Source organism: Amblyraja radiata, chromosome 5, assembly GCF_010909765.2.
Source record: "Amblyraja radiata isolate CabotCenter1 chromosome 5, sAmbRad1.1.pri, whole genome shotgun sequence".
NCBI lineage: Eukaryota > Metazoa > Chordata > Chondrichthyes > Rajiformes > Rajidae > Amblyraja > Amblyraja radiata.
In genome coordinates this window covers 54,420,957-54,447,576 of record NC_045960.1, presented here as the reverse complement: position 1 = coordinate 54,447,576, position 26,620 = coordinate 54,420,957, and the positions used below count along the sequence as shown (strand labels likewise).

At 42.0% G+C, this 26,620-nt stretch overlaps 1 protein-coding gene across 11 annotated transcripts in view; it reads left to right on the top strand.

The window, feature by feature from the left end:
* ptprk (protein tyrosine phosphatase receptor type K) overlaps window positions 1–26,620 on the top strand; it is a 575,861-nt gene that overhangs the window by 234,758 nt on the left and 314,483 nt on the right. For all 11 annotated transcript variants that reach the window (XM_033021238.1, XM_033021236.1, XM_033021234.1 and 8 more), the window contains exons 5-6: window positions 4,123–4,238; window positions 10,864–11,038. In XM_033021238.1, the coding sequence (XP_032877129.1) occupies window positions 4,123–4,238; window positions 10,864–11,038 (291 nt within the window). The remainder of the gene's footprint in view (window positions 1–4,122; window positions 4,239–10,863; window positions 11,039–26,620) is intronic.

Here is a 26,620-nt window from a genome sequence, read left to right as displayed (position 1 = left end):
GATAATAAAAACACAGAGGGCATGGTTCACATTGGTGCGATTAACATCAAGGTTATGAGGTCCTGCAACTTGAAATTATGGAGCCAAGTAGTAGATGAAGAAGAAGAATTTGCAGTGTCTCATGGTAGCAATGATAAAAATAGGAAGATAGAATGTGTGGCTGAAAAGATGGCGCTGTAGGACAAGCTTTAGATTTTTGGATTACTGGAAATCCTTCCTGGGAAGGTGGACTGGAGGATTGAACCAAAGCTTGTATGGGGGGTTTGCAAGTGTTGTTGGGGAGTGTTTAAACAAACTTCAGTGGAATTGAGGACACTAGGAGGCGAAGACCATCCAAATATAAAAAGAAGCTGTGTCAGTCCGGTAGACAGAGCATATGTCAAGCTGGTAAGGGTGGAACAGTCTGAAGGGTTGTAAAATGCAAGCATTCTCACAATTTAGATTCTCAGTATTTAGATTTTTTTAAATTGAATTGCAGAGGCTTGGTAAACTACAAGCCGAATGCTGGAAAATGGGATTAGTATTATAAGTGTTTGATGGACGATGTAGACACATTGTGGGGCAAATTACCTTGTTTTGCAAACCGCGTGAAAATAAATGTTTTTCCAAATAAGGGAGATGACTTGGGACTTTTTGTAGCTATGTCTGGTATAAATTCAAAATACCTTTGTTACAAATCTGAGTTGAGGAATTGTTCTCCACCAATTTCAATTGGCTGTGGAGAATTAACCTGGGTAAATTTGAATGAGGCAGATAGTGTTGAGTTGAGCTGTAGTTGACCTGCCACCCAGACCAGGTGCAAACGCTGATCCAAATTAATCGCATGACAAGCCCTCAGTGACAAGTTGGGCCTGGGTGGCGGAGGCCTGAGGACAGTCTCTGGAACAGGTGCCAGTTAACAAAGCCGAGGGTGGAATCTAGACACCTGTTAGGACAGTTGGACATCCCTGATATTCAGAGACAGTTTAAGATCATTAAGTGCACTTTAAATATTTTGGAAATAATAATTAAAGTTTATTAAAAGACTAAAAAGTAATTAACTGCACTGTAGTAACAGATGTTTAAAAAGAATATTAAAAAAAAATTAATCTGGGAGTTGGAAATTCCTATTCAATGAATGATGCAACTTCTGCTATGCCAGGTCTAGCTAGCATGGGACAGGAGAGAAAATTACACAGTGTGATTTTTTCCCCTCTCTGTTTGAAAATAAAAGATTTCAGTCATTGTTTGGAATTATATCTGGAAATGCTGGCATTGATGTTGGGTGATGGTGTGGCTTGCTGGAGGTGGAGTTACCCAGCATGATTGAGGGTTAGGTACATTTACATTTAAAGTTGGTCACGTGTACTGATGCTCCAATGAATGGCTGTTTCCAGTTTGTTGATAACAATCACATTTTTCTGCTGTTAGCTTAGCTGCTGAAAGATACAAATTCACCAGATTCAGGGCCGGCCTTAGGAGGTGCGGGGCCCAATTGGGAACAATTTTCATAGAAATATAAATATATAATTATAAATGAGATATTCAGACACGTATCGTGAGTAATATGACAGCCAATCGTCTTTAAAAAATCTTAAACCTCGCATGCGCAGATTGTTCTCCGTAAAAATAAAATAAAAATAAATAAAGTAACAATTCAATTTGCCCAAGGCTTCCAAATCTCCTTCTTTCTGAATTACTGAATGGGTGGGGGGTGGAGTGTGATGGCAGGTGGAAAGGGTGGGGAAAACGGGAGCACACTGGGACAAGTTGAATCAGTTGTCATCTTATTGAATGACTATACTAGTTCAAGGGACCAATTGGGGGGAGAGTTCCTTTCACAGCATGTGGGGAGTCTAGCCAGGGGTAAAGTTTGCGGTGCGGGCGGGAGCGTTGAGAAGGAGGGGGTCGGGTTCATGCCAGTAACCCACTCACTCACCGCTGCCGCAGCGCTCCGGACGCGGAGCCACCGCATTGTGGTCGGGGAGGGAAGCAGCTCGCTTGGCTACGAGCAGCCGCCATCACCGGACAGCGGAACTGACTGCCATCTCAGCGCCTTCTGCCGGCCCGCTCACCTCTGGCAGTGCTCTCCGTCTGAACAGTGAGAGGACCAGCTCAAGAGCAAAGATTATAGAGCGGAGTAGGTCAGCGGGTGATGGATAACATCACAGCGGGCGGTGCAGCTTACTCCTGTGTCAGCGGGAACAAGGGATCAATTGAGGTTACTCGCACTGACAAATGGGGTAAGCTCCATCACCCGCTGTCCTGTTATCCATCGCCCGCTGAGACCCGCTCTTGAGCTGGATGCTGGCATAATCTCCAACCCCCTCCTTCTCAACGCTCCTGCCCTCCCTGCAACTTTACCCTTGGCCAGACTACCCACACGATGTGAAAGGAACTCCCCCCCCCCCCCTCCCCCCCAGCAGCGCTGTCCTTTTACGGCCGCTTCCCACTTTACAGCCGCTTCCCATCAGCTGTTAGCAATGAGGGATAGACTTGGCTATCCCTCAGTACAGCAACATCGTTCTTGATGTTGCTGTACTGACGGATGACAAAGTCTATCTTTCTTGGCTAACAACCTAACCTTCGGCCTCCAAGATGCAGGTACATTTTCTAGCAATGTTACAAAATGTTGAGATTTTAAAAATCAAGTCAGCAATTTATCCCATCAGATAAAGCGTAAAAAGAAGTTTAATTTGACACCTAATTCACTTTCATATCATCTGTATTAAAAAAAGTTATGGCCATTTTCATACTCAGAAATTAGCATCTTGGTCCCTATTGCTTTTCCATTGACTTAACACAAAAGCTGTGATCGAGGACAGTCAAAAGCCCATAAATTTCTTAAAAATTAGAGAGCTGAATGAAATTTTCAGTTATTATAGATTGAAGCATTCTGAAACAAATATAAAAGATCTTACTTGGATGACCTGAAATTAAAGCATATAATTAGTTAATTACCAAATTGTAGCTAATTACAAAATTGACCGTTGTGACGGAAACACCCAGACTGCCTTGAAAATTCAAAAATGTGATATTCACAAGATCAAAACTTTAATATTATTGTATTATATGCTGTAAGTCTGTAACAGATAGGTAAATAAATTACAATTTCTAGCAATAGACCAGGTCTTTATGGAGAAGACCAGTTGCTAGCTGGTACATTGGCATACCATAATCAGTAGCATCATCATACTCCTCTGATTGTAACCACTAAACAACTCTGTACACTTTGTTTTTCCTCAACTTTTCAATTTTGCCATTATAAACTATGCATGGCATGCCTATCTGCCCACTACTTTCCCATTAAGAATGTCCTGTAGATTCAATTTCAATGCAGACTCATTGCAGAGTATATTCAAGATCGCTTGATAAATTTGTATAGGTTAAGAGGACTTGGGAAAACAAATTCTGTACGAGAAAGTGACATTGAGAGAAAAGACCAGCCTTGATCTTACTGAGTGGTGGTGCTAGATGGTCTGTTTCTGATGTTTGTCATTTGTCCCAGAAAATAATTTTACACCAATGTTTGTTAAATACCAGACATTCTTTAATACAATTTAAAGTACTACATAGACTACATTATTCTAAAACAAAATTAAAGATAATATTTCCTAATATCTCTCCTATCTGTGATAAATGTCAATGCCAAATGGCTAATACTTTTGTAAACTGTATTAAAATTAAAAATTACTGGATAGATATTTTGGTAACCCGCTACTTTGGTAACTGGATCCTGGATACTTAATATGTAACCGTTAAACAAAGTCTGTACTGGTTTGGATTATGGTCTGCAGATGCCTCTAATAAAAATGTATTTAAAAAAATTAAAATGTTTTTAATTGAAATGAAATCAGAGTACATCGGGTCCAGGCAGCATCAATGAAATGAAAAACACAGTTAATGCTTCAGTTCAAAAACTTAACATTACAAGTGGTTCTGTTGATGCAAAGATAATTTGCTAGCAAATTAAGAAACAATTGTTATTATTGTCTTACCTAATCACTGTTGAGTATTTTACACATCTTAAAATGAAACCATATGTGTGACTGCAGTATACTGGCACATCCAGCGTTCTACTAAGCTCAGCGCTAAATTAATTAACTTTTGTCATAGACATGTCAAAATGTTTATGTTTTGCAGACAAATCTCCTCATTTTTTGCGACTTGGAGATGTGGAAGTAAATGCAGGACAAAATGCTACATTTCAGTGCATCGCTACAGGCAGGGATACAGTGAATAACAAGCTGTGGCTGCAGGTGAGATCTGGCAGTACTATATTCCCATCTGTCTTGTAATAATTCATTCTGTCAAAAATAAAAAGTCAAACAATTTTCATGCAAGACTGGCTTTCTCAATCTATATATTGGGGGAAAAAAATATTATTTTTCAGGTTCTACGTTCATTGAAGTTTAAAGTCATGCAATTTGATTTTTAATAAAATTATGATTTACATGCAAACATTCAGTGAATCTGCAATCTGGGACATAGTTTAACACACAGAGTAGGTCACACTTGGAACATTACCCTGCAGCAACATTGTTTCAGGTTTAATAATGAGACCCAAGTGACTGTTGGCTTCAGAAAACCAGAGGCAGAATCAATCATGACTATGTAAATTACTACAAGGGGAGTGGTTATTGTCAACCCCATGTATAAATTCTATTGATAAAGTTGAAGTACACACAATTGATGAGTACTTCCCACTGATGTGAAAGATACAGCCGACTGATGCGCAATTCAAGAGATACATTACTGGAATTTTCTAATGAGGAAGGCTGCTGTAGAGCATGCCTGCATCAAAGCTGATTTTATTAGGCATATTCACAAAACTCTGCTGAAAGTGAGATGTTTGCATAAAGCCTGAGCATGGGCAGTGATTGGAAAGCAACAACGTATTACAGATCGCCGGTTTTCTTTTATGCGTTGCTTTAGATGTGATGTGTTGGTTGATTTTTTTCTTGATTTCTGCAACATACACAATTGCAGTGTTATGAGCAGAAGTGAGTTTTTGAAGCACTAGCTAAGTAAAATGGAGGGAATATAGGGATATGGATCATGTTCAGGCAGATGAGATTAATTTATCTCGGTATCATGTTTGGCACAAACATTGCGAGTCAAAGGGTTTGTTCCTGTGCTTTACTGTTCTATGTTATAAAAAAAAACTTCAGCACAACTGGTATAATATTGTGTTTATTATACCAATAAAAAATATGATAGAGAAATATTTTTAATATATTGTGTCAGCCAATTGAAAAACGTGTTGCAAACTATGGTTAATTTTCTTTTACTGTGACATTGCAGAGTTGCGTGTGTGAAATTGACAGAATTTGCTTGTAAATTATAAATTCTTATTTTAAGATGGGAGCTTGCTCATTTTTCAAAGCTTTGGATGCTTATATCTTCCATATAAAATAATACTTTGATTGCAGCTGTTGTGCTCTGAAAAGACCATAGTCGTAGTCATGCAGCATGGAAACAGGCCCTTCAGCCCAACTTGCCACGCCAACCAACAAGCCCCATCAACACTAGACTGCTTTGAAGGCTTAAAGTAGGAAAAGGGGAGATTTACTAAAATAGTTCAGGCGATGAGCAATTACTATTACACAGATGTAGTGGAAAAGCTGAGGTTATTCTTGGAGAAGGCTGTGAGGAGAGTTGATAAGAGGCGATTAAAAGCATATATGGTTTAGATAAAGTAAATAGAGAGAATCTGTTTCCAATAATAGAAAGGTCAATTACCAGATGTAACGTAATTCGCAACAGAATCAGAGGTGACTCAAGGATTTTTGTTTTATCCAGTCAATTGTTGGTATTTAAATTGGGTAGTGATCATAGATTAGGTAGTTTAAAGGGAATTGCATGAATTCTGAAAAAATAATAAATTACAGGTAATTGGGACAAGCAGGATTACTTTTCAAAAGAATTGCAGACTCAATCAGCCAGTTGGCCACTGCCTGTGCTGTATTAACCTATGTTTCTTAATCTGATCCTGTCCAATGGCAGGCCATATAAACCAAGGTACACAAAATTGCTGGGGAAACTCAGCGGGTGCAGCAGCATCTATGGAGCGAAGGAAATAGGCGACGTTTCGGGCCGAAACCCTTCTTCAGAACCCTGAAGAAGGGTTTCGGCCCGAAATGTCGCCTATTTCCTTCACTCCATAGATGCTGCTGCACCCGCTGAGTTTCCCCAGCAATTTTGTGTACCTTCGATATTCCAGCATCTGCAGTTCCCTTTTGAACATATAAACCAAGGTCTGTTTTACACGCCTTGCCAAAGCTAATTGCCTCACTTTCAAGTGAATGTGCCGCTCTTCATCAGTTATTTGAAATATGTGTGAACAAAACAAGAGTTGAATAATATATTTGAATCAAAAGTATGAAAACATTTAATCAGATTGTTTTAACTGAGAAAATACAGGAGAACTTGTCAATGGAAGTAAAACAATCTTTGATGAAGAGTATAGAAGTTGGGAGGTCATGTTGCAGTTGTAAAAGACATTGGTGAGGGCGCATTTAGAGTATTGTGTTCAGTTCTGGGCACCATGTTATAGAAAATATGTTGTCAAGCTGGGATGGGTACAGGGAATATTTGCAAGGGCTAGTGAATCTGAACTTTAGGGAGAGGTTGAGTAGGCTGGGACTCTATTCCTTGGAGTGCAGGAGGATGAGGGGTGATCTTATTGAGGTGTATTAAATCATGAGAGGAATAGATCGGGTAGATATATAGTCTTTTGCCCAGAGTAGGTGAATCGAGGACCAGCGGACATAGGTTTAAGATGAAGGGGAAAAGATTTAATAGGAATCTGCGGCATACTGTTTTCACACAAAGAGGGATGCATGTATGGAACAAGCTGTCAGAGGAGGTAGTTCAGGCAGGGACTATCCTAATATTTAAGAAACCGTTAGACAGGTACATGGATAGGACATATTTGGAGGGATATGGACCAAACGCGGGCAGGTGGAACTAATGTAGCTGGGACATGTGGCAGGTTGGGCCGAAGGACCTGTTTCCACATTGTATCACTCTAACAGTCCAGAACTCAAACTTCCTCTATCCGTTTCTCTCCACAGACGTTGCCCGAGTTCCTCCAGCAGCGTGTTTTTTATTTGCTCAAAATTCCAGCATCTGCAATTTCTTGTGTCTCCACTTGAAAATACAATATGCCTTGTATAAACGTTGCATAAAAGCTGTGAGGAATCTTGCATCCTAAAATATAGGATTTTTGGAATTGAAAGGGAAATATTTTGAGAAGGAGATGGGATGATGTTTCATGCATTCATGTATTAGTCTATAATTTTTATAGCATTGAATGCATCCTACTTGAGTATTTCTGAGGCTGCTGCTTCATCATATTGTACCCGTGATTAGGTCAACCGGCATCTAATGTGGCAAACTTGCATTAATGCCTGTGATGGTTTTTTTAGTTTAGAAATACAGGGTGGAAACGGAAACAGGCCCTTCGGTCCACCGAGTCCGCACCGACCAGCAATTTCCGCACACTAACGCTATCCTACACTAGGGAGAATTTGCATTCATACCAAGTTACCTACATGCCTGTATGCCTTTGGAGTGTGGGAGAAAACCGAAGATCTCGGAGAAAATCCACGCAGGTCTTGGGGAGAACATTAAAAACTCCGTAAAGAGAGCATCCGTAGTCAGGATCGAACTCGGGACATTGGCGCTGCAAGGCAGTAGCTCGACTGCTACACCACCATGCCGTTTGTCACAGCTGTTTAAACACTGGGCCGGGGGAATATCCATTATGTAGAATATCTCAGCAATTCATGCAGCTGACCATATTGTTTAAAAAATATGCCTTTTCTGATGTATTTGATGTAATGCTCTCTGAAGCAGAGTTAGAATTATGAGATGTTGTACAAGAGGATAGACATAAAAAGCTGAACTCAGCGGGACAGGCAGCATCTCTGGGGAGAAGGAATGGGTGATGTTTCAGGTCGAGACCCTTTTTCAGACTGGTTAGGGATAAGGGAAACAAGAGATATAGACGGTGATGTGGAGAGATAAAGAACAATGAATGAAAGATATGCAAAAAAGTAACAATGATAAAGGAAACAGCTGTTTGTTGGGTGAAAATGAGATGCTAGTGCGACGTTGGGGGAGGGGAGGGATAGAGAGAGAGGGAATGCCAGGGCTACCTGGAGTGAGATAAATCAATACTCATACCACTGGGCTGTAAGATGCCCAAGGGAAATATGAGATGCTGTTCCTCCAATTTGCGTTTAGCCTCACTCTGACAATGGAGGAGACCGAGGACAGAAAGGTCTGTGTAGGAATGGGAAGGAGAATTAAAGTGTCCAGTAACCGGGAGATCAGGTAAGTTCATGTGGGCTGAGCGAAGGTGTTCCACGAACCGATCGCCCAGTCTGCGTTTGGTCTCACTGATGTATAAGAGTCCACATCTTGAACAACGGATACAGTAGATAAGGTTGGAGGAGGTGCAAGTGTCTAACCTGAAAGGGTCCCTGGACGGAGTCGAGGGAGGAGGTACAGCGATAGGTGTTGCATATTTTGCAGTTGCAGGGGAAGGTACCTGGGGAGGGGGTGGTTTGGGTGGGAAGGGATGAGTTGACCAGGGAGTTGCAGAGGTAACGGTCTCTGCAGAAGGCTGAAAGGGGTGGATATGGGAAAATGTGGCGAGTGGTGGGATCCCTTTGGAGGTGGCGGAAATTATAGAAACATAGAAACATAGAAAATAGGTGCAGGAGTAGGCCATTCGGCCCTTTGAGCCTGCACCGCCATTCAATATGATCATGGCTGATCATCCAACTCAGTATCCTGTACCTGCCTTCTCTCCATACCCCCTGATCCTTTTAGCCACAAGGGCCACATCTAACTCCCTCTTAAATATAGCCAATGAACTGGCCTCAACTACATTCTGTGGCAGAGAATTCCAGAGATTCACCACTCTCTGTTTTTTCTCATCTCAGTCCTAAAATAATTCCCCTTTATCCTTAAACTGTGACCTCTGAAGGAGAGTTAGAATTATTGGGGAGAGAAGGATTGCGCCTATATTAAAAGGCGAGCAATCCTCTCTCTCCATTACTAACCAGTCTACCTGTTGGCATGTGTTATCCAGCCAGTAAATTGAATTTTGAATATTCGATGCCCAATAGTAGTATAAGACTGATCAGAAACTCAATTACTGAGGGGTGGCACAGTGGCGCAGAGGTAGAGTTGCTGCCTTGCAACACCAGAGATCTGCTTTCGATCCTGAGGGGTGGCACAGTGACGCAGAGGTAGAGTTGCTGCCTTGCAACACCAGAGATCTGCTTTCGATCCTGACTGCGGGTGCTGTCTGTATGGGGTTTGTTCTGTTTGTTCTCCCCGTGACCTGCGAGGGTTTCCTCCGGGAGCTCTGGGATTCCTCCCATACTCCAAAAATGTACAGGTTTGTTGGTTAATTGGCTTGGTAACATTGTAAATTGTCCCTGTTAATCAATAGTCAATAGTGCTTTACTTGTCACATATGCAACTGCACAGTGACATTATTTTCGCATTTGCTACACATGGTGCCATTATTTAAAGTTCAGTAGGCCCACGCGCTTGATGTATTGGAGCAGAGCCTTTGGGTAGACTCTTTCAAGCCTTTAGGCGAGTCCTCCAAGGTAGGTCTGCGGCGGGTGAGGCGGTACTACCTGCCGGGGCCGTCCTGGCCCAAGGCTTGCTAGGAGCTAGAATGAAGGGCAAAATCCTTTTAAAGGATTGGTAAAATTTCCATTTGGTATACACATTATTTTGTCATGCAGGTCAAGAGTTTGATCATTTGGCTGTAACAATATTAACTGATTTCACATGTTGGTATTGTGACAAATTAATTTGGACCAGATTAACCTTTAGTTGAGAATATAGGATAAAGTAGTGCTTCTCCTCTTGATAATCATTGATCTTTGCACGATATCTATCGGCAATGCTGTTGGGTGAAAATCTATCACATTTCAGTTGTAGCATAGTATTTCCAACTCTTGACAACTCTTAGACGTTGGCCAAGAGTTGTAATTCCACCAGAGTACTTGCAAGTGGGTGGTTTTCTTGGTCAAGTTCTAAGGGCATAAATAGTCAGTCATGTTTCAAAGGATTCTGTGAAGTGTGATGTCAAAGGCAGTTGAGGTTATTTCCCAATTGTAAAATTGCTACAGACATGATCAGCATGAGGCATATTCAAGGGAACTTAACTAGAGTTGAGTGACATGAAAGAGGCCTGATGTGATAGATTTCATTTGTTTGGGAAGGTGGCAGATGCATCGGACTATTCATATAGTAATATATCTGCATGAAGCCAATTGTTTGATTATATAATATAAATTTCGCTCTTCCTTTCTCAAATATGATTGAAACGCCATGAAACAATAAACTACATTTCTGTGCCTATTCTTAATTTGAGGTACCTTTCCAACTCTTCTAACACAAATGTCTGAACGCTGCTTCCCCCATTTTGTGTACAAATGTTCACAGTTTAAAATTGTGATGAACCTTTAAACACAGAATTTTTGAACTGAAAGATAACTATTTTCATAGGGAGCTGGGATGGTATGTTGTACATCCGTGTATTGATCTGAAATTTTCATAGCATTGAATACATCTACTTGAGTACTTCTGAGCCAGCTGCTTCTTCACGTTATACCTGAGATTAGGTCAGCCGTTACCTAAAGTGGCAAACTTCCATTAGTGCCCGTGAAGGTTTGTCACACCTGTTTAAACACTAGGTTGTGGAATATCTATTATATAAAATATCTAAGCAATTTGTGTAGCTGACTATGTCTTCAAAACTAAAAGTTTTCTGAGTGTTTAAATTTTAATCATCTACTTAGATCCAGGTTCTAAAACGGTAACTAACAATTTTATTTTTTCCCCCCGCAGAGGCGCAATGGGGACGACATCCCAGTTGCTCTAACGAAGAATATAAATCACAGGCGGTTTGCTGCATCCTTTAAATTGAAAGAAGTGAAAACGAACGAACGGGATTTGTACCGCTGTGTGACCCAGTCAGATAGAGGATCCGGTGTATCGAATTTTGCTGAGCTCATTGTTCGAGGTATTGTTTGGTGCCACAATTTATAAAGAGTATATCTGTTGACTCAATAAATTATTTTGAAAAGTGTAAAATTACTTAAATTTAGTGATTCTATTAGCAGGCATGATGGCAGATAGGTGGAAGAACTGTGCATAGAAGGGAGACCTAGCCGTGTTGGGTTTGGGTTTTCTAAACAGTCGGAAGTGAATGTTCTTTGATCTCTTCATTTGAAAAGAAATTGGCACCAGGCCAGGCTCTGAGGCCTAGCGGAGTAGGATGAAATCTGGCAGGGCTACTGTGATAGGAGACTTGATAGTTCAGGGCACAGATAGAAGATGCTGTGTCAGCAAACAGAACTCCAGGATGGTGTGTGGCCTTCCTGGTGCAGGATAGCACAGAGCAGTTACAGAACAGTCTCAAGCGGGAGGAGAGAAGCCAGAGGTTGCTGTTGTGCACACTGGAGCCAACAACACACCTAAGAAAATGGATAATGTTCTGTGGTGCGAATATTGGGAGTGAGGAAAGAGATTAAAAAGCAGATGGTAATATCTGGATTACTCCCAGTGCCACATGCAAGTGAGGGCACGAATAGAAATATAGGCCAAATTAATCTGTGGCTAAGGGGTTGGTGCAGGGGTCGGGTTTCAGGTTTCTAGATCATTGGGATCGCTTCTGGGCAGAAGGGTAGCACTACTGGCTCAATATTTCATGGTATAGATACTCCAGGCATGAAAGAGTTGCAGGCAAGAGAAGACTGGGGGTTTCCGTTTTGATCAGGGAGGACATACCTACAGAGTTCAGAGAGGATATTGTTGGGGGATCATAAGGTCATCATAAGGAATAGGAGTAGAATTAGGACATTCGGCCCATCAAGTCTTCGCCGCCATTCAATCATTGCTGATCTATCCCTCCCTCCTAACCCCAATCTCCTGCTTTCTCTCCATAATCTCTGACACCTGCACTAATCAAGAATCTATCTATGTCTGCCCCCAAAATATCCAGTGACTTGGACTCCACAGCCTTCTGTGGAAAATAATTCCATAGATTCACCACCCTGAATTTCCCCTCATCTCCTTCCTAAAAGAACGTCCTTTAATTCTGCGGCTATGACTAGTTCTAGATTCTCCGACAAGTGGAAACATTCTCTCCACATCCACTCTATCCTTTCCCTATTCTGTATGTTTCAATGTCCCCCATCATTATTCTAAGCTCCATCGAATGCAGGCCAAGTGCCGACAGATGCTCATCATGGGTTCATCTACTCATTCCTGGGATCATTCTTGGAAACCTCCTCTGGACCCTCTCCAGAGCCAGCACATCCTTCCTCAGATATGGCGTCCAAAATTGCTCACAATATTTCAAATGCGGCCTTACCAGCACCTTATCAAGCCTCAACATTACATCCCTGTTTTTGTATACAGGCCCTCGTGAAATAAATGCTAGCATTGAGTCGGCTTTCTTTTCTACCGAATCGACTTGAAGATTATCTTTTTTGGAAATCCTGCACCAGCACTCCTGTCCCTTTGCCCCTCCAATTTCTGGATTCTCACCCCATTTAGTCTACACCTTTATTCCTACTACCAAAATTCATGACCACACACTTTGCCACACTATATTCCATCTGCCATTTCTCTGCCCACTCTCCCAACCTTCTGCAGAGTTCCTGCTTTCTCTACACTACCTGTCCCTCCACCTATTTCCGTATCATCTGCAAACTTTGCCACAAAGCCTTCAATTCACTCGTCCAAATCATTAATATACAACGTAAAGAATAGCGGCCCCAGCACCGACCTGTGCGGAACTCCACTAGTCAGTAGCAGCCAACCAGAAAAAGCCCCTTTTATTGGCACTCTTTGTCTTCTGCCAGCCAGCCAACCTGCTGTCCATGCTAGTATCTGCACTTTGATACCGTGGGCTCTCATCTTCCTAAGTAGCCTAATGTGTGGCACCTTATCAAAGGCTTTCTGGAAATCTAAGTAAACAACATCTACTGACTCTCTTTTGTCTGTCCTGCTATTTATTTCTTCAAAGAATTCCAGCAAATCCATCAGGCAAGACCACCCCTTCACAAAGCCATGCGGACTTCAGCCTGTTTTATCGTGAACGTCTAAGTACTACCTAACCTCATCCTTTATAATGGACTCTAAAATCTTACCAACCACCGAAGTCAGACAAACCATTCTCTAGTTCCCACTGTTCTGCCTTGCTCCATTTTTGTGCAGTGGGGTGATATTGGCAATTTTCCAATCATCTGGGACCACTCCTGACTCTACAGATTCCTGAAATATCACTATCAATGCCAGATCATTCCCTGATTGATGAGACAATATTATTGGCCTCTCAATAGTCAATGTGAATTGGAAGAGCAGATACGTAGATACTTTAGCAAGGTGTAGGTGTTCTCCATTAGTGGAGTTTAGACATAGCAAGCAATTTGGGCCACAATGAAGCAATTTGCACCCATTTTCTAAAAAAAAACAATTGAGGTACAAACCATGCAAGTGAACCACCTACTGCCATCACCATGTGTGAGTTCAAAATTTCAAGTTGTTTTGGGTCATGCTTTGGTCTATCCATTGAGATCTTACAGCCTCACTGTAGTCATTTCTACAGGACATGTGTAAGTACCATCTTAACTTAATAGTTAAGATGTTTATATCTTCATTCTTTTCCTATGACTTAACAAAGAACACATTTTGATAATTCACTTTCAGATTATTTAAAAAAAAAAATTTGTTTTGACTAGAGATCAAGAAATGCGCATCAGTTCCCCAAACATTATGCAAAACTGTAGCCACTCCTGCTTTATTATGAAGTGGTTCGTAGTTAACTATTATATTCAAATACATTTTTAGTAGAATGCTTCTTAAACACTCAATTTTGGATTCTTAAAGGTTCACTGGGTAAAGAGGAATTAGTAATGTGACTGAGACTAGAAAGGTAGCATTTATTTCACGGTTGCAGTTAGCCTGAAAAATTTAAGAGACATCCATCCATGCACAGAGCCACCGGAATTAGCCATGGTTCGAGAAAGGCAGGACAAATTTATCTCCCTAGAAAATGAGTTTTTTCCACCACGTTGTTCAAGCCCACTTTCTCAATTTGCCAAGATGAGATTTGAACTCTCAGTCTATTCACGGTTGCTCTTAACCTGAAAAATTTAAGAGACATCCATCCATGCACAGAACCACCGGAATTAGACATGGTTCGAGAAAGGCAGGACAAATTTCTCTTCTTGGAAAATGAGTTTTTTCCAACATGTTGTTCCAGCCCATTGTCTCAATTTGACAAGATGAGATTTGAACTATCCGTTTATGGATTGTTGGCCTCCTATCACATGCACAAAACTGTGCACCAGTTTCAAAGCAAGAATCAGAAAAGTTTGAATCCTGGGTTCAAAGCAATAATTGAGGCAAAGTTGAAATCAAGTGCAACCAATTTATTTCCCTGCATGGGATCGTTTTTTGAAACCTAAAATAAAATTGCTTGTTGGTTTTCATTCAGGATCTATACTTCTATTTCAGTATGTGTCGCCATCGGTGATATTAAATGACTGGTAGCTAAGGGACTATGAGAGTCTCTTGACATTAAGGATGTGCTATATCCCTTTCTGTGGAACTTGATTGCAAATTGGATCTGCCACACCTGCTTGGTTGCATTCAAATTCATTCAGTGTAAGTGAGAGAGTGGGTGGACAATAATGACTGATTGAGGAGTTATCAAAAGCACCTTTGAAATTCTGGTGATGTATCTGGAGGTTAATTGTACTACTATATTTGAACTATATACCAGAGCGGAACATGCTATTAAGATGTGGCCTCCATGGCCTACGCCAGCCTTGTTTTGTTGAATACTTAAATTTAGCTGGTCAGATGAAGCACCTTCATTACAATGGGGCTTCCAGCAGAGCATATGGATTTTTGAAGTTTGCATTATTCCTTATTAGTCACTCTTTTAAAACAATCACACCTAATGGTGTAATTTCTATGAATTTGCAAATCATGGAAATTGGGAACAACATGTAACATCGCTTTTCTATAATAGCACAAGGTTGCATGTATATACGCTTTTTCCAGATTCAATTCAGCTAGGTTCCATAGCTAAGCTTTTATTCTGCTCAGGAAGATGCAGCATATTTAAAGGATATAAAAGGATTTTTAGTTATAAGAAATGCCAACCAAAGTGTATTCAGAGATTGTTTTTTAATGCTTACCAGCACGACACATTCACTTAAACTACAGCTTTGGGTAATCAATGATTGCATCCAGAGACAATAAGCAATTATCGAGGTTGCCCTTTAGGCAACAACAGTGGCAATTTATTTTCAGTTTTATTATGTCTGCTTCACTCCTTTGTATACTTCCCATGTCAGTAACATCTACCCCTGGGGCATAGGAAGGCAGCAAGTTGTCTTGGGCAAACCTGGTGAAATGGAATGAAAGCTTATCCTGATTGTATGATGCAGAAACCTAATTAAATAACTTCAGCATAAAATTGGAAATTTTGAAACAAATACTTAAATCTGCTATATAATAAAGACGTGTGTGTCTTAGTTGGTTTCCGTCTCAACAGCTATATAACAGCTCCTTGCTGATCTGAATAACTGTAAAATAAATCTTGTTAGTGCAGTAAAAAATACCCCAAGGCCAAGGAACCCTGGTGTTGAGACTAAGCTGAAAATTAACTGCACTGACAGGTCAGATATCTCAGTGGTACTATAAAAGTGACATCCTGCTATACAGAGTCAGAAGATGATAATTTTAAAAGAAATTTGGGTCCACTGATATGGATTACATTTAATAAGAGGTGGCATAGCATTGCCCATTGTCAAGATGACCAAAGGGCAGCACTTTATTAGTGACTATTCCTGCTAACAGACTGTGACAGGAGATGCTTAAAGCAATTTTGCTTTTGCGTGTAACAAACAAAAAAATTGCACTGACGTCTCGTGTTCCAGAGCATTGATCTTGCATGCATAGTGCTGGAGGAAATAAAAACTAGATCAAGCAGCGTACTCTAAGCCATAAGTTTTATATTATAACAGATCATTTTGGTTTTGAAACTTGTCTTGTATTTGCCAAAATCTTATTGGTATGAAAGTATCTTCAAGGGCTCACAATATCTGGAAAGTAATGTTAAAACCATGTACCTTGGAGCTAAAGCTCTTCTGCAGTGAAGTTATTCATCTGTAAATAAAGTAGTTCCAACCTCTCAGTTACTTAAAGCAAAACTAATCTTTATATACTTGGAATAATGTGCAACAGGCAAATTCTGGAGCCTGAAGCCCAGCCATGTGCAACAGATGGAACGTTTATTTTTCACAAACATTTAATGTTTCAGGTTGGAGACCCTTTAACAGAACATTTTGGATTTGATAGAACGCGATTGTTTCAGATTTCCAGCATCTACAGTATATTGATCACTTTTTTTTTTGTTTTTCACGTCCACATAGTCACTTTCATTAGACAATAGGTGCAGGAGTAGGCCATTTGGCCCTTCGAACCAGCACCGCCATTTAATGTGATCATGGCTGATCATCCCCAATCAGTACCCCATTCCTGTCTTCTCCCCATATCCCTGACTCCGCTATTTTTAAGAGCCCTATCTAGCTCTCTCTTGAAAGCATCCAGAGAACCCGCAGAGAATTCCACAGACTCACCACTCTCTGTGAGAAAAAGTGTTTCCTCGTCTCCATTCTAAATGGCTTACTCCTTATTCCTAAACTGTGGCCCCTGGTTCTGGACTCCCCGAACATCGGGAACATGTTTCCTGCCTCTAGCATGTCCATACCCTTAACAATCTTATATGTTTCAATGAGATACCCTCTCATCCTTCTAAACTCCAGAGTGTACAAGCCCAGCTGCTCCATTCTCTCAGCATATGACAGTCCCGCCATCCCGGGAATTAACCTTGTAAACCTACGCTGCACTCCCTCAATAGCAAGAATGTCCTTCCTCAAATTATGAGACCAATAATGCACACAATACTCCAGGTGTGGTCTCACTAGGGCTCTGTACAACTGCAGAAGGACCTCTTTGCTCCTATATTCCATTCCTCTTGTTATAAAGGCCAACATGCCATTCGCTTTCTTCACTGCTTGCTGTACCTGCATGCTTACTTTCATAGACTGATGTACAAGGACCTCCAGATCCCGTTGTACTTCCCCTTTTCCCAACTTGACGCCATATAGATGGTAATCTGCCTTCCTGGTTTTGCTACCAAAGTGGATAACCTCACATTTATCTGCATATGGCCTATATCCCTTTAAACCTTGTGTGTGCCAGTGTGTGTGTGAGTGTGTGTCAGTGAAGCGGAGACAACATCCGGAGTGATCGGAGACTTGGCAATGCCCGGGGAGCATTTCCCTCCACCCCCCTCCCGGGAATGCGGGCCGGCCCAGGTGCTCCTTGTCCAGCTGGGGTCAGGGGGAGGTGAGGGTCAGTGACCCAGGGGTCGAGCTCCAGATGCGGAACCGACGCCCCCGCTCCTGGCTCCGGGCCGGGGTTAAAATTCCATGGGGTGTGGACAGACGGACCAGCACCTGCATATTTTTGAGTGTGAGAAATTTATGATCAGCGTGAGAGCGTGAGAATTTTGTGAAATGTGTGAGGCTCACGCTCAATGCGTGAGAGTTGGCAGCCCTCCTAATAATGCAAACATTTTATACAAGTTCCAATTGTTTGGACAAAAATCACTTATTACTGCTTTATAAAAGTTAAGTTACTTTAAGACCATTTCAGAAATTATGGCAGTCAACTAACAATCAACTAACAAATTAAAGCAAACTAAAAAAAAAAATAACTGCCTCACCCGCTGAGTTTCTCCAGCATTTTTATCTACCTTCGATTTTTCCAGCATCTGCAGTTCCTTCTTAAACATTGGAATGAAGGTGGTAACATTAAGGGCTACTTAAATTGGGTCAAAGAATGGCATGAATTAAAGTCCTGAAGGAGGTGAATGAGCAAGCACAAAATAAAGTAAGTAAAAGAGGCAAGTTGGGAAAGGTCAGAAATAAAATGAAAGAAAGTGGAAGGTGATTAATGGGATGCTGGGTGAAAACAGATGATGAGTGCAATGCATCATATTTTCATATCCAGGAGTCTGATGAAGGGTCTCGAAACTTCACCTTTTGCATTTCTCCAGACATGCTGCCTGATCTGCTGAGTTACTCTAGCATGTTGTGTCTGTCTTTGGTGTAAACCAGCATCTGCAGTTCTATCTTACATATTTTCATATCCATTTTGGTCAAGAAAATGCGAATCCAAGTACTTATTGGGTTCTGCTGAATAATTAATGAGAAATTGGTAGGCTGGAGGGTGGTGGGGAAGGAGGGGAGGTAGTGATCATGGGAAGGGTATCAAGGTGGCAAAGGGATGGAAATGGTGAACAAAGGGAGAGAGACCCTGGGTGGGACCGGTAGGAGTAGGCTGTGGGCCGAGGTGCCAAAAGGGCTCTAGATTTTAACTTCCGTGACCCATGTCTGGTATCTACCTGAAATTTGGCGCAGATTTAGATAAAACATAATTGATAAGGAATTAATAACTCGTCAGTGCAAATATTTGCACACTTATTAAGCTAATTAGAAGAAGTAACAGCGCCCTCTTGTGCTCAATAATATATAGCTGTATATGGGAACATTGACTATGGGACTTCCGAAGAGGTCCCGGGTTTCACTGGCTCCTGAACCCGCCTTATTAATGGGTGAGGGCAGATCCTGTGGGTTCCCCAGTTTACTGAACCCTACTGACTGCCAGTTTGCAGAGTGGGGGTCACGGCCATAGTGGGACTGGGACAATGCCAGGCTGGGGGAAGGCTAAGGCATCTTCCACTGAGAGGAAAATGCCTAAAGCTAACTCTCACCCCCCCCCTTCCGGAGCTGCCCACGGCTGGAGCTGGAGCTGCTTTGGGACTGGCTGCGGGCTCCGTAACGGTGGCCGCTCAGCGCGCTCACCTCGGCCAGCATGGCCTTCTGTAGCCATCAGCAGCAGCCCACCCGACGCCATTATTACACCGAATAACAACATGGTGGGGAGCAGCACTGCCCTGCACACCGCCCGGGCCGCCTTCAGCACTCCAATAGCGCCGTCTCCATCAGTCTGCCTCCTTGCTCTCTGCAACACCAGCTCGGCCCAGGGCCGCCTTCAGCACCCCCATAGCGCCAGCTCCGTCACGGATGTCCTCAGAAGTAAAAACGCCTGCGGGTTGGATGTTTTCGAGTTACGGGAAGGATCTGGCCCGTGGGCCTAGGATACCTAACCCTGACCCTATCCCTAACTCTGACCCTTACCCTAACCCTAGCTCTACATTTTTATTTCTCATTTTTATTTCACAGTTCACAACGTCATAACTTTACAAAAAAAAATCAGTTGTAAAACAAAATTATCAGCAAGAGGTTACATTACCTTTCTTCCTTCAAAACCTTGCTATTGTTGTGATGTTATTAGGAGGCAGCCATGATCACAGAGTGCTCGCTGCCAAGCTACCATAAAACAAAGCGCGTGATTGGTCAATTGGCGTCCAGCTCAATGTCAAACGTGTTTTGATTGGACAATTACTACTCAGAAAATTGGAGGTTTTTATCATATTTTAAAAATGTGCAGGTTTTGTTCTTGACGAGTTTCAGGTATGATTTCTATAATGTTTTTACACTATATATTATAAATACAGGTAGATACGTGGTTTGGGTCACGAAATGAAACGAAAAAACACCTCGGCCCATGGTCTAGAGTGGGAAACGAACATGGGGAGTATATATATCTGAAACCATATGATGCCTTTAATCTGATTCAGCTGTGTACTTTTCACTGGAATACGATTAAGGAACCATTTAGATCACATTCATTTTACATGCCCATATTTACACTGGGTTGTTTTTAAATGTAGGAACTGAGCTGGACTGAAAGTGCTGTTTTGTGTGCGCACGTTTATTGGGGGGAGAAGGAGGCAAGTTACTTTGTAGTTGCAATAAATGGTCCCCACTTCAATTACAATAATGAATTCAAGATCCCTTTTATCTTTACTCGGGTTATATATGTCATTAAGTATTTTATGTCCTTCAAGTAAGTTATATGTCAGACATGTCTATATTATGGGCCAGATCTTCCTGTGGCTGTTGCCAACAGTTATTGTTGGAAGCACCAATTTTTGGCTGCTGTAACTGAACTAGATTCCCAACATCTGAGTCTGCACTGTTAGATGTTGATGCCGTGGACTTGCTAAGAAAAGGTACTGAGATTAAAATGTTTAGAAGATAGAAACTTTCAGCTCATTCCACCAATTGAGTCCCCACTGAGTCCCAATAGCAGAACAGAACCTTGCAGCCAGTGCCAGGGCACATCTGGCACTGGATCAGATATTCCTCTGATTTCAATGTGGATTGTCTAGATTTAGAAGGCAAATGGGGTAGTTACTTTGTTGATTCTTTCACTTCAATATTCTTAGTTGTTTCTGTTTTAAGCATTTTTACAGTTAGGTTTATTTTGTAATCATGGAGTGGTTGGAGCATGGGTGGAGGGTAATCGCCCTGTCAAATCTGTATCCACTCATTGTAAGAACAATGCAGATGATCAGGCACCCCAATCCTCCCCTTATAGCCCTGCAAATCCTTCCCTGGCAGATTGTAATCTAGCTTCCTTTTGAAAATTCCAATTGAATCTGTATGCACCACTGAACTGGCAGCTTATTTCCAGTATTTAAAAATCATTTGAAGTTGGAGTAAATAATAAATTATATTCTTTAAATGTCACTGAGTGTCAGAGGTTATAAAAAAATATATATTTAAAAATCACACACAGCTTTAGGGTGCAGCAAAGCCCTTTCTGTCACTGCTTGATTGTCCAAGTTCAAGTTTATTGTCATATTCACCAGTATACCTAGGCACAAGGATAAGTGAAAATATCTAGCTGACATCAGCATCACAGGCACAAACTCAAACAAAACACAAATAAATACACCTACAATTCTGAATAAAAGGAGAAACGAGAAAGACATTGGTGTAAAAACATAATTAGAAAAAAACCCCAAAGCCATTGTAGTGGAAGGAGTGGACTGTAGTGTTCCATTGTTGCAGTTAGGTTACAGTTGTGTGGGTTGGTTCAAAAACCTGATAGGTGCTGGAAAGTAGCTATTCCTGAACCTGGTGGTATGGGACTTGAGGCTTCTGTACTTCTCAATGAGAACAATTGTCAAAAGCCATAAGGGGCCTATACTTGCCGAGAACACTTTGCTGAGTCCCAGGATACAGAGAGCCATAAACATACACTGTATAGACCAGCAGAACAAGGTCACCAAGTTCTGTCCTTTTAAATTAGAAGGGATATATAACAAATAATTTTGTCACTAATTCCTTTCCTTCACGAAGTGCAACTGTGTAATCAAATTTGATTGTTTTGTGAGGGTACACTAGATTATGGGTCTGTTAAAATGGTATGACAATGTTTTCGAGTTGCAGCGGGTGGTCTTGTTACCACCAGTGCATTTGTCAGTAATAGTGAGCAGGCTTCCACCACTGCAGTATAATGATGGGTTATTATTGCCACATGTGTCAAGGTCGAGTGAAAACCTTTTTGTTTTGTGTGTTGTATAAGTAAATCATCCACATGTGAATTCAATCGAACCTTACACAAGTACCACGACAAATGCAAAATGAGAAAGGAAACAGAGTGTAGTATATAATGTTATAGCTACAGAGAAAGTGCAGATAAAAAAGTCCAAGGGCTGCAACAAAGTAAATTTGAAGATCAGGAATATATTCATAGCTTATGAGAACACCTTTCAAGAATCTGATAACAGCAGGAAAGAAACTATTCATGAATCTGATAGCAGGGGTGAAGCCGTTCTTGAATTTGAGAATGCCCCATATTTGCTGAGAGAGTTTTAGCAGTAATTGTTGATGTTTCACAGTGTAACTGAGAGCAAGGTGAGGATTTATGCATCAGGAAAAAGCCCAGTCCCTTCATTTGTGACATTTTTCATCATTCATTCCCAAGTTGAAGTTGTTAGCTACAACAGTTTTTGAGGACTTACCTGGGGAAATCTGCCTAACCAATTTGCATCAGGTTGGAATTGGTATAAAAACAATGTATTTATTCATTTCAATGGAACTGAATGTCCATGAGGGTCAAATGACAGTTTTAGTTCATTTAAAAAATATTAAGCTTAGTTTATTCGTGGTTTAAATGTATACATATTATAATTGTATTTTTTGTTTAAGTACTTGTTTAAATTTTGAAATGTTAATTGTAATGTTTAACATGGTAGGATTTAAGAGCACAATCCCCCACTTTTGAGGGCCATTTTGACTTTGGGAAATAAAATGGCGTTCCAGGGATTTCTGCAAGTTTAGTGTAAAATTGGTGGTAGACCAGTAACGGGCTTATGTAACGAAAGGCATATATAATGAAAGGCATAGAGTGGATGTGGAATTGATGTTTCCACTGCTAGGACCAGAGGCCACAGCATCAGAATTAAAGGGCACTCTTTTAGAAAGGAAGTGAGGAGGAACTTCTTTAGTCAGAGTGTAGTTAATCTGTGGAACTCATTGCCGCAGAGGGCTGTGGAGGCCGTCAGTTGACATTTTTAAGGCAGAGATAGAAAAATTCTTGATTAGAATGGGTGTCAAGGGTTATGGGGAGAAGGCAGGAAAATGGGATTAAGAGGCAGACATCAGTCATGATTGAATAGCAGAGTAGACGCAGTGGCCTAATTTTACTCCTATAACTTGTGAACTTGCTGTTGACCATGAAATCAGCGCTATTCTCTTTTATTTGTAGTATTTTTAACCTGTTTGTTTAAAATAAAATAGATGGTAGGATCACGTATATGTCATGGCAAATGAATTCAGGTGCTGAAAATGGTTACAATCAATTTGGTGTTCATTTTGATGGGGAGTGGGCCTGACCAGCATTTAATGTTTATCCTCAATTGTCCATGGGAAGGTGATAGTGAGTCGTCCTTTTGAACTCTTAGAGTGCTGCTGTCAAGAAGAGTATAACTAGATTTGGACCCAGTGACAGTGAATGAATGGTAGTTTACTTCCAAGTTGGGATATGTACAGTTTGGAAAGAAACAGGCAGGACGTGGTGTTCCTATATGCTTGAAAATTGTGTCCTGCTCGTGGACTTGAGAAATGTTGTCAGAGAAGCCTGGGTGAGTAATTGCACCTTTGTTTATCGATGGTACATATGGCTGTGTCTGTGCACCGATGGGTGATGAAGTACTAATCAATTTTATCCAAGATAATGTCAAGGTTCTTAAAAGTTGCAGGAGCTATGCCCATCCCGGCTAGTGGAGGGTACTCCATTACACTACAGGCTTGATGGAGGAAAGTTTTTGGGAGCGTCAAAAGTCAAGCATGCTTAAATGTCACATATATTAGCACAGAGCAATGAAATTCTTGCTTTCTGGGGCCTTGCAGGGCTATGAATACAATAACATACATAAACATACAATAATAATACAATAAATTATTAATCAATAATACTAGGTAGTCAGACCATAATAGTGCAAGACTGATCGTACAGTACAACTAAAATAATGTCCACGGTAGATTATAGTAGCTGTGGTAAGGTTGTGTTTAGTGTTGTGCAGTATTCATGAGCCTGATGGCTGATGGAAAGAAGCTGTTCTTGAACCAGGAGGTCACAGTTCTCAGCCGCTCTTCCTGATGGGAGTAGCAAGATGGCTATGATATGGGTCTTTGATATTGGCTGTCTTTTTGAGACACATCTTCTTGCAGATCCCTACGATAATGGGGAGATCTATACCTGTGATAGGGTGGGCAGTATCTATCACTTTCTGCAGCCTTCTTCATTCCTGGGCATTTAAGTTATTGAACCAGGCCGTAATGCAACTAGTCAATGTGCTCCCTTCCATACACCTGTAGAGAGACACAAAATGCTGGAGTAATTCAGAGGGACAGACAGCATCTCCGGAGAGAAGGAATGGGTGACGTTTCGGATCGAGACCTTTCAGACTCCAAAACGTTACCCATTCCTTCTCTCTTTGTGTCTATCTTTGGTTTAAACCAGCATCTGCAGTTCCGGCCTACACATACACCTGTAGAAATTTGATGGCGTATTGGACCACATACTGAATGTTCTCAATCATCTTGGGAAGTATGGGCATTGATTAGGTTTTCTTTGTGAATGTCTCAATGTGCTTGGCCAGGACTGATCTTGAGAGGATGCATGAACCTGAAGCTGTTGACTCTCTCTCTACCACCGCCCTGTCAATGAAGAAATGTCCATGGATTCTTGGCTTTCTTTTCCTGAGGTCAATGATCAGCTCCATGAGTCTTGGCATGTCTAGGCAAGATTCACATTGCAGGATATTCAGCCCCGACCTGCCTTTGCATCCACAGTATTTATGTGGCTGTTCCAGCTGAGTATCTGGTTGATGATAATCTGAACAATGCACAATCACGTCTGATGATGGAAGGAAGGTTCTTGATGAAGTAGCTGAAGACATGGGTATATGCCAGATAATATGAATTCACACAACGCCTTGCTTTTGAGGGTCAGTTTAGCTGAGGAATCATTTATCATCTTGTGAGATAATGGTTGCATGTAATTTTGAAAGGTATTTTGTTTTGTTTGTGATAGAAGTTTGTAGGTCTGACAGGCAATAGAATAGAATTGAATAGAATTACCTTTATTGTCATTCAGACCTTACGATCTGAACGAAATTTCGTGCCTGCAGTCATACATACAATAATGAACAACAACAAACACAAATTAACATCCACCACAGTGAGTCCTCCAAACACCTCCACACTGTGGTGGAGGCAAAAATCTTAGGGCTGCAGTCTCTTCCCTCCTCTTCTCCCTCTGCGCTGAGGCGATACCCCACCGGGCGATGGTACAAACAGTCCCGCGGCTCACCGAACCCCGCAAACAGGCCGGCTCAAACACCGCGGCCCGGGGTGGTCGAAGCTGCCGCCCTCCAGTCCAGCGGACGCAGCCGCTGGCCCGCGGCCGAACCCCGGACTCAGGTCATAGCCGCCAGAACGCCGTCCCAGCCCCCGGAGCACCGTTCCAGCCCCGAGCCGGATCGCCCTCACGTGAGTGCCGTACCTCCCTCGAGCTTGGCCGCTCCGACGGGAGCGCGTTACCTCCCTCGAGCTGGGCCGCTCCAACGGGAGCGCCGTACCTCCCTCGAGCTGGGCCGCTCCGACGGGAGCGCCATACCACCCTCAGGCTGGGCCGCTCCAACGGGAGCGCCGTACCTCCCTTGAGCTGGGCCGCTCCGACGGGAGCGCCATTCCACCCTCGAGCTGGGCCGCTCCGACGGGAGCGCCGTACCTCCCTCGAGCTGGGCTGCTCCAACAGGAGCGCCATTCCACCCTCGAGCTGGGCCGCTCCGACGGGAGCGCCATTCCACCCTCGGGCTGGGCCGCCCCGACGGGAGCGCCACAGCCCCTCACGGGAGAGTCTCAGCCCCGCGCCAGGCCGCCCTCACGGGAGCGTCACAGCCCCTCACGGGAGCGCCGTTCCAGCCCCGAGCCGGACCGCCCTCACGGGAGCGAGCCCAGGGCAAGTCCTGACTGGCTCTGCCTCTGGAGTCTCGAGGTCGCCAGCTCCGCCATTAGGCCTCAGCGCAGACGGAGGCAGAGAAGGGGGATACGACAAAAAAGTTGCATTCCCCCGAAGGGAGAGACAGCAAGCCCCGTTTCAAACCCCCCCCACCCCCCCACATAAACACAACCTAAAAACCAAAAACTTAACTAGACAAAACGAAAAAAAACAACACAAAAAAGTAAAAACAAACGGACTGCAGGCGAGCCGCTGCTGCCAGGGCAGCGCCGCCACTTCTGAATGTAGTTCAAAATAACTTTTTTATTTTAGTCCATTTCCATTTTATTCCAGATCCACCCCAAATCTGACATAAGATTTGTGGTGTAGAGTTTTATTACGGGAGCTAAAGAAATCTTACAGCTTAATTTGGTATCTCAGGAAACATCTGTGAAGTGTTCTGAATTGAGGGCAGATGATCTTGCTATCGGGATAAAGTTCCGTGATAGTGGTTCTCAATTATAATTTTTTCATACCATACTGGCTATGAATCGTCGGGATAATTGCAAGTTAAAGGTGCCTTTTGTAGTTAGGAGTAAAACATCACCCATGAGAGAGGTTTAAGAGGTTTGAAGATATCTGAAAAATAGGTTTAGGAACAATATGCTGCCTGGAGCCACATCTCTGCTATAATGCTGTAGATAATGCGATTTGTGAAACACAATGGGTAATAATTGAATGTGCAGTAAAAAAAATATATAAATGAAAGTGAACTGGATTGAAGATTTTTATCCACAGAACACCATGTAATAAAAGTGCACCTTACTCAATCATCTGTAGTATTGATAATGTTATTGCAGTCTTATTTAGCTGTCTATATTATTCTAAAATGTTGCCATAGAGTAAACCTCTGTCCATATTTAATTGAAAATAAAAAAAGATTTGAGCATTCCCTCTTGAATCTTTTACCTTAGCTTTTTGATCTGTTTAATTCTCCAGTCCGGCATTCTTGAGATCTGACTGGTACTGACGACAAAAAAATCTGGACCATTGAAATTGCCCCTATTATTTATTCTGAGCAGGAGAACTGTTT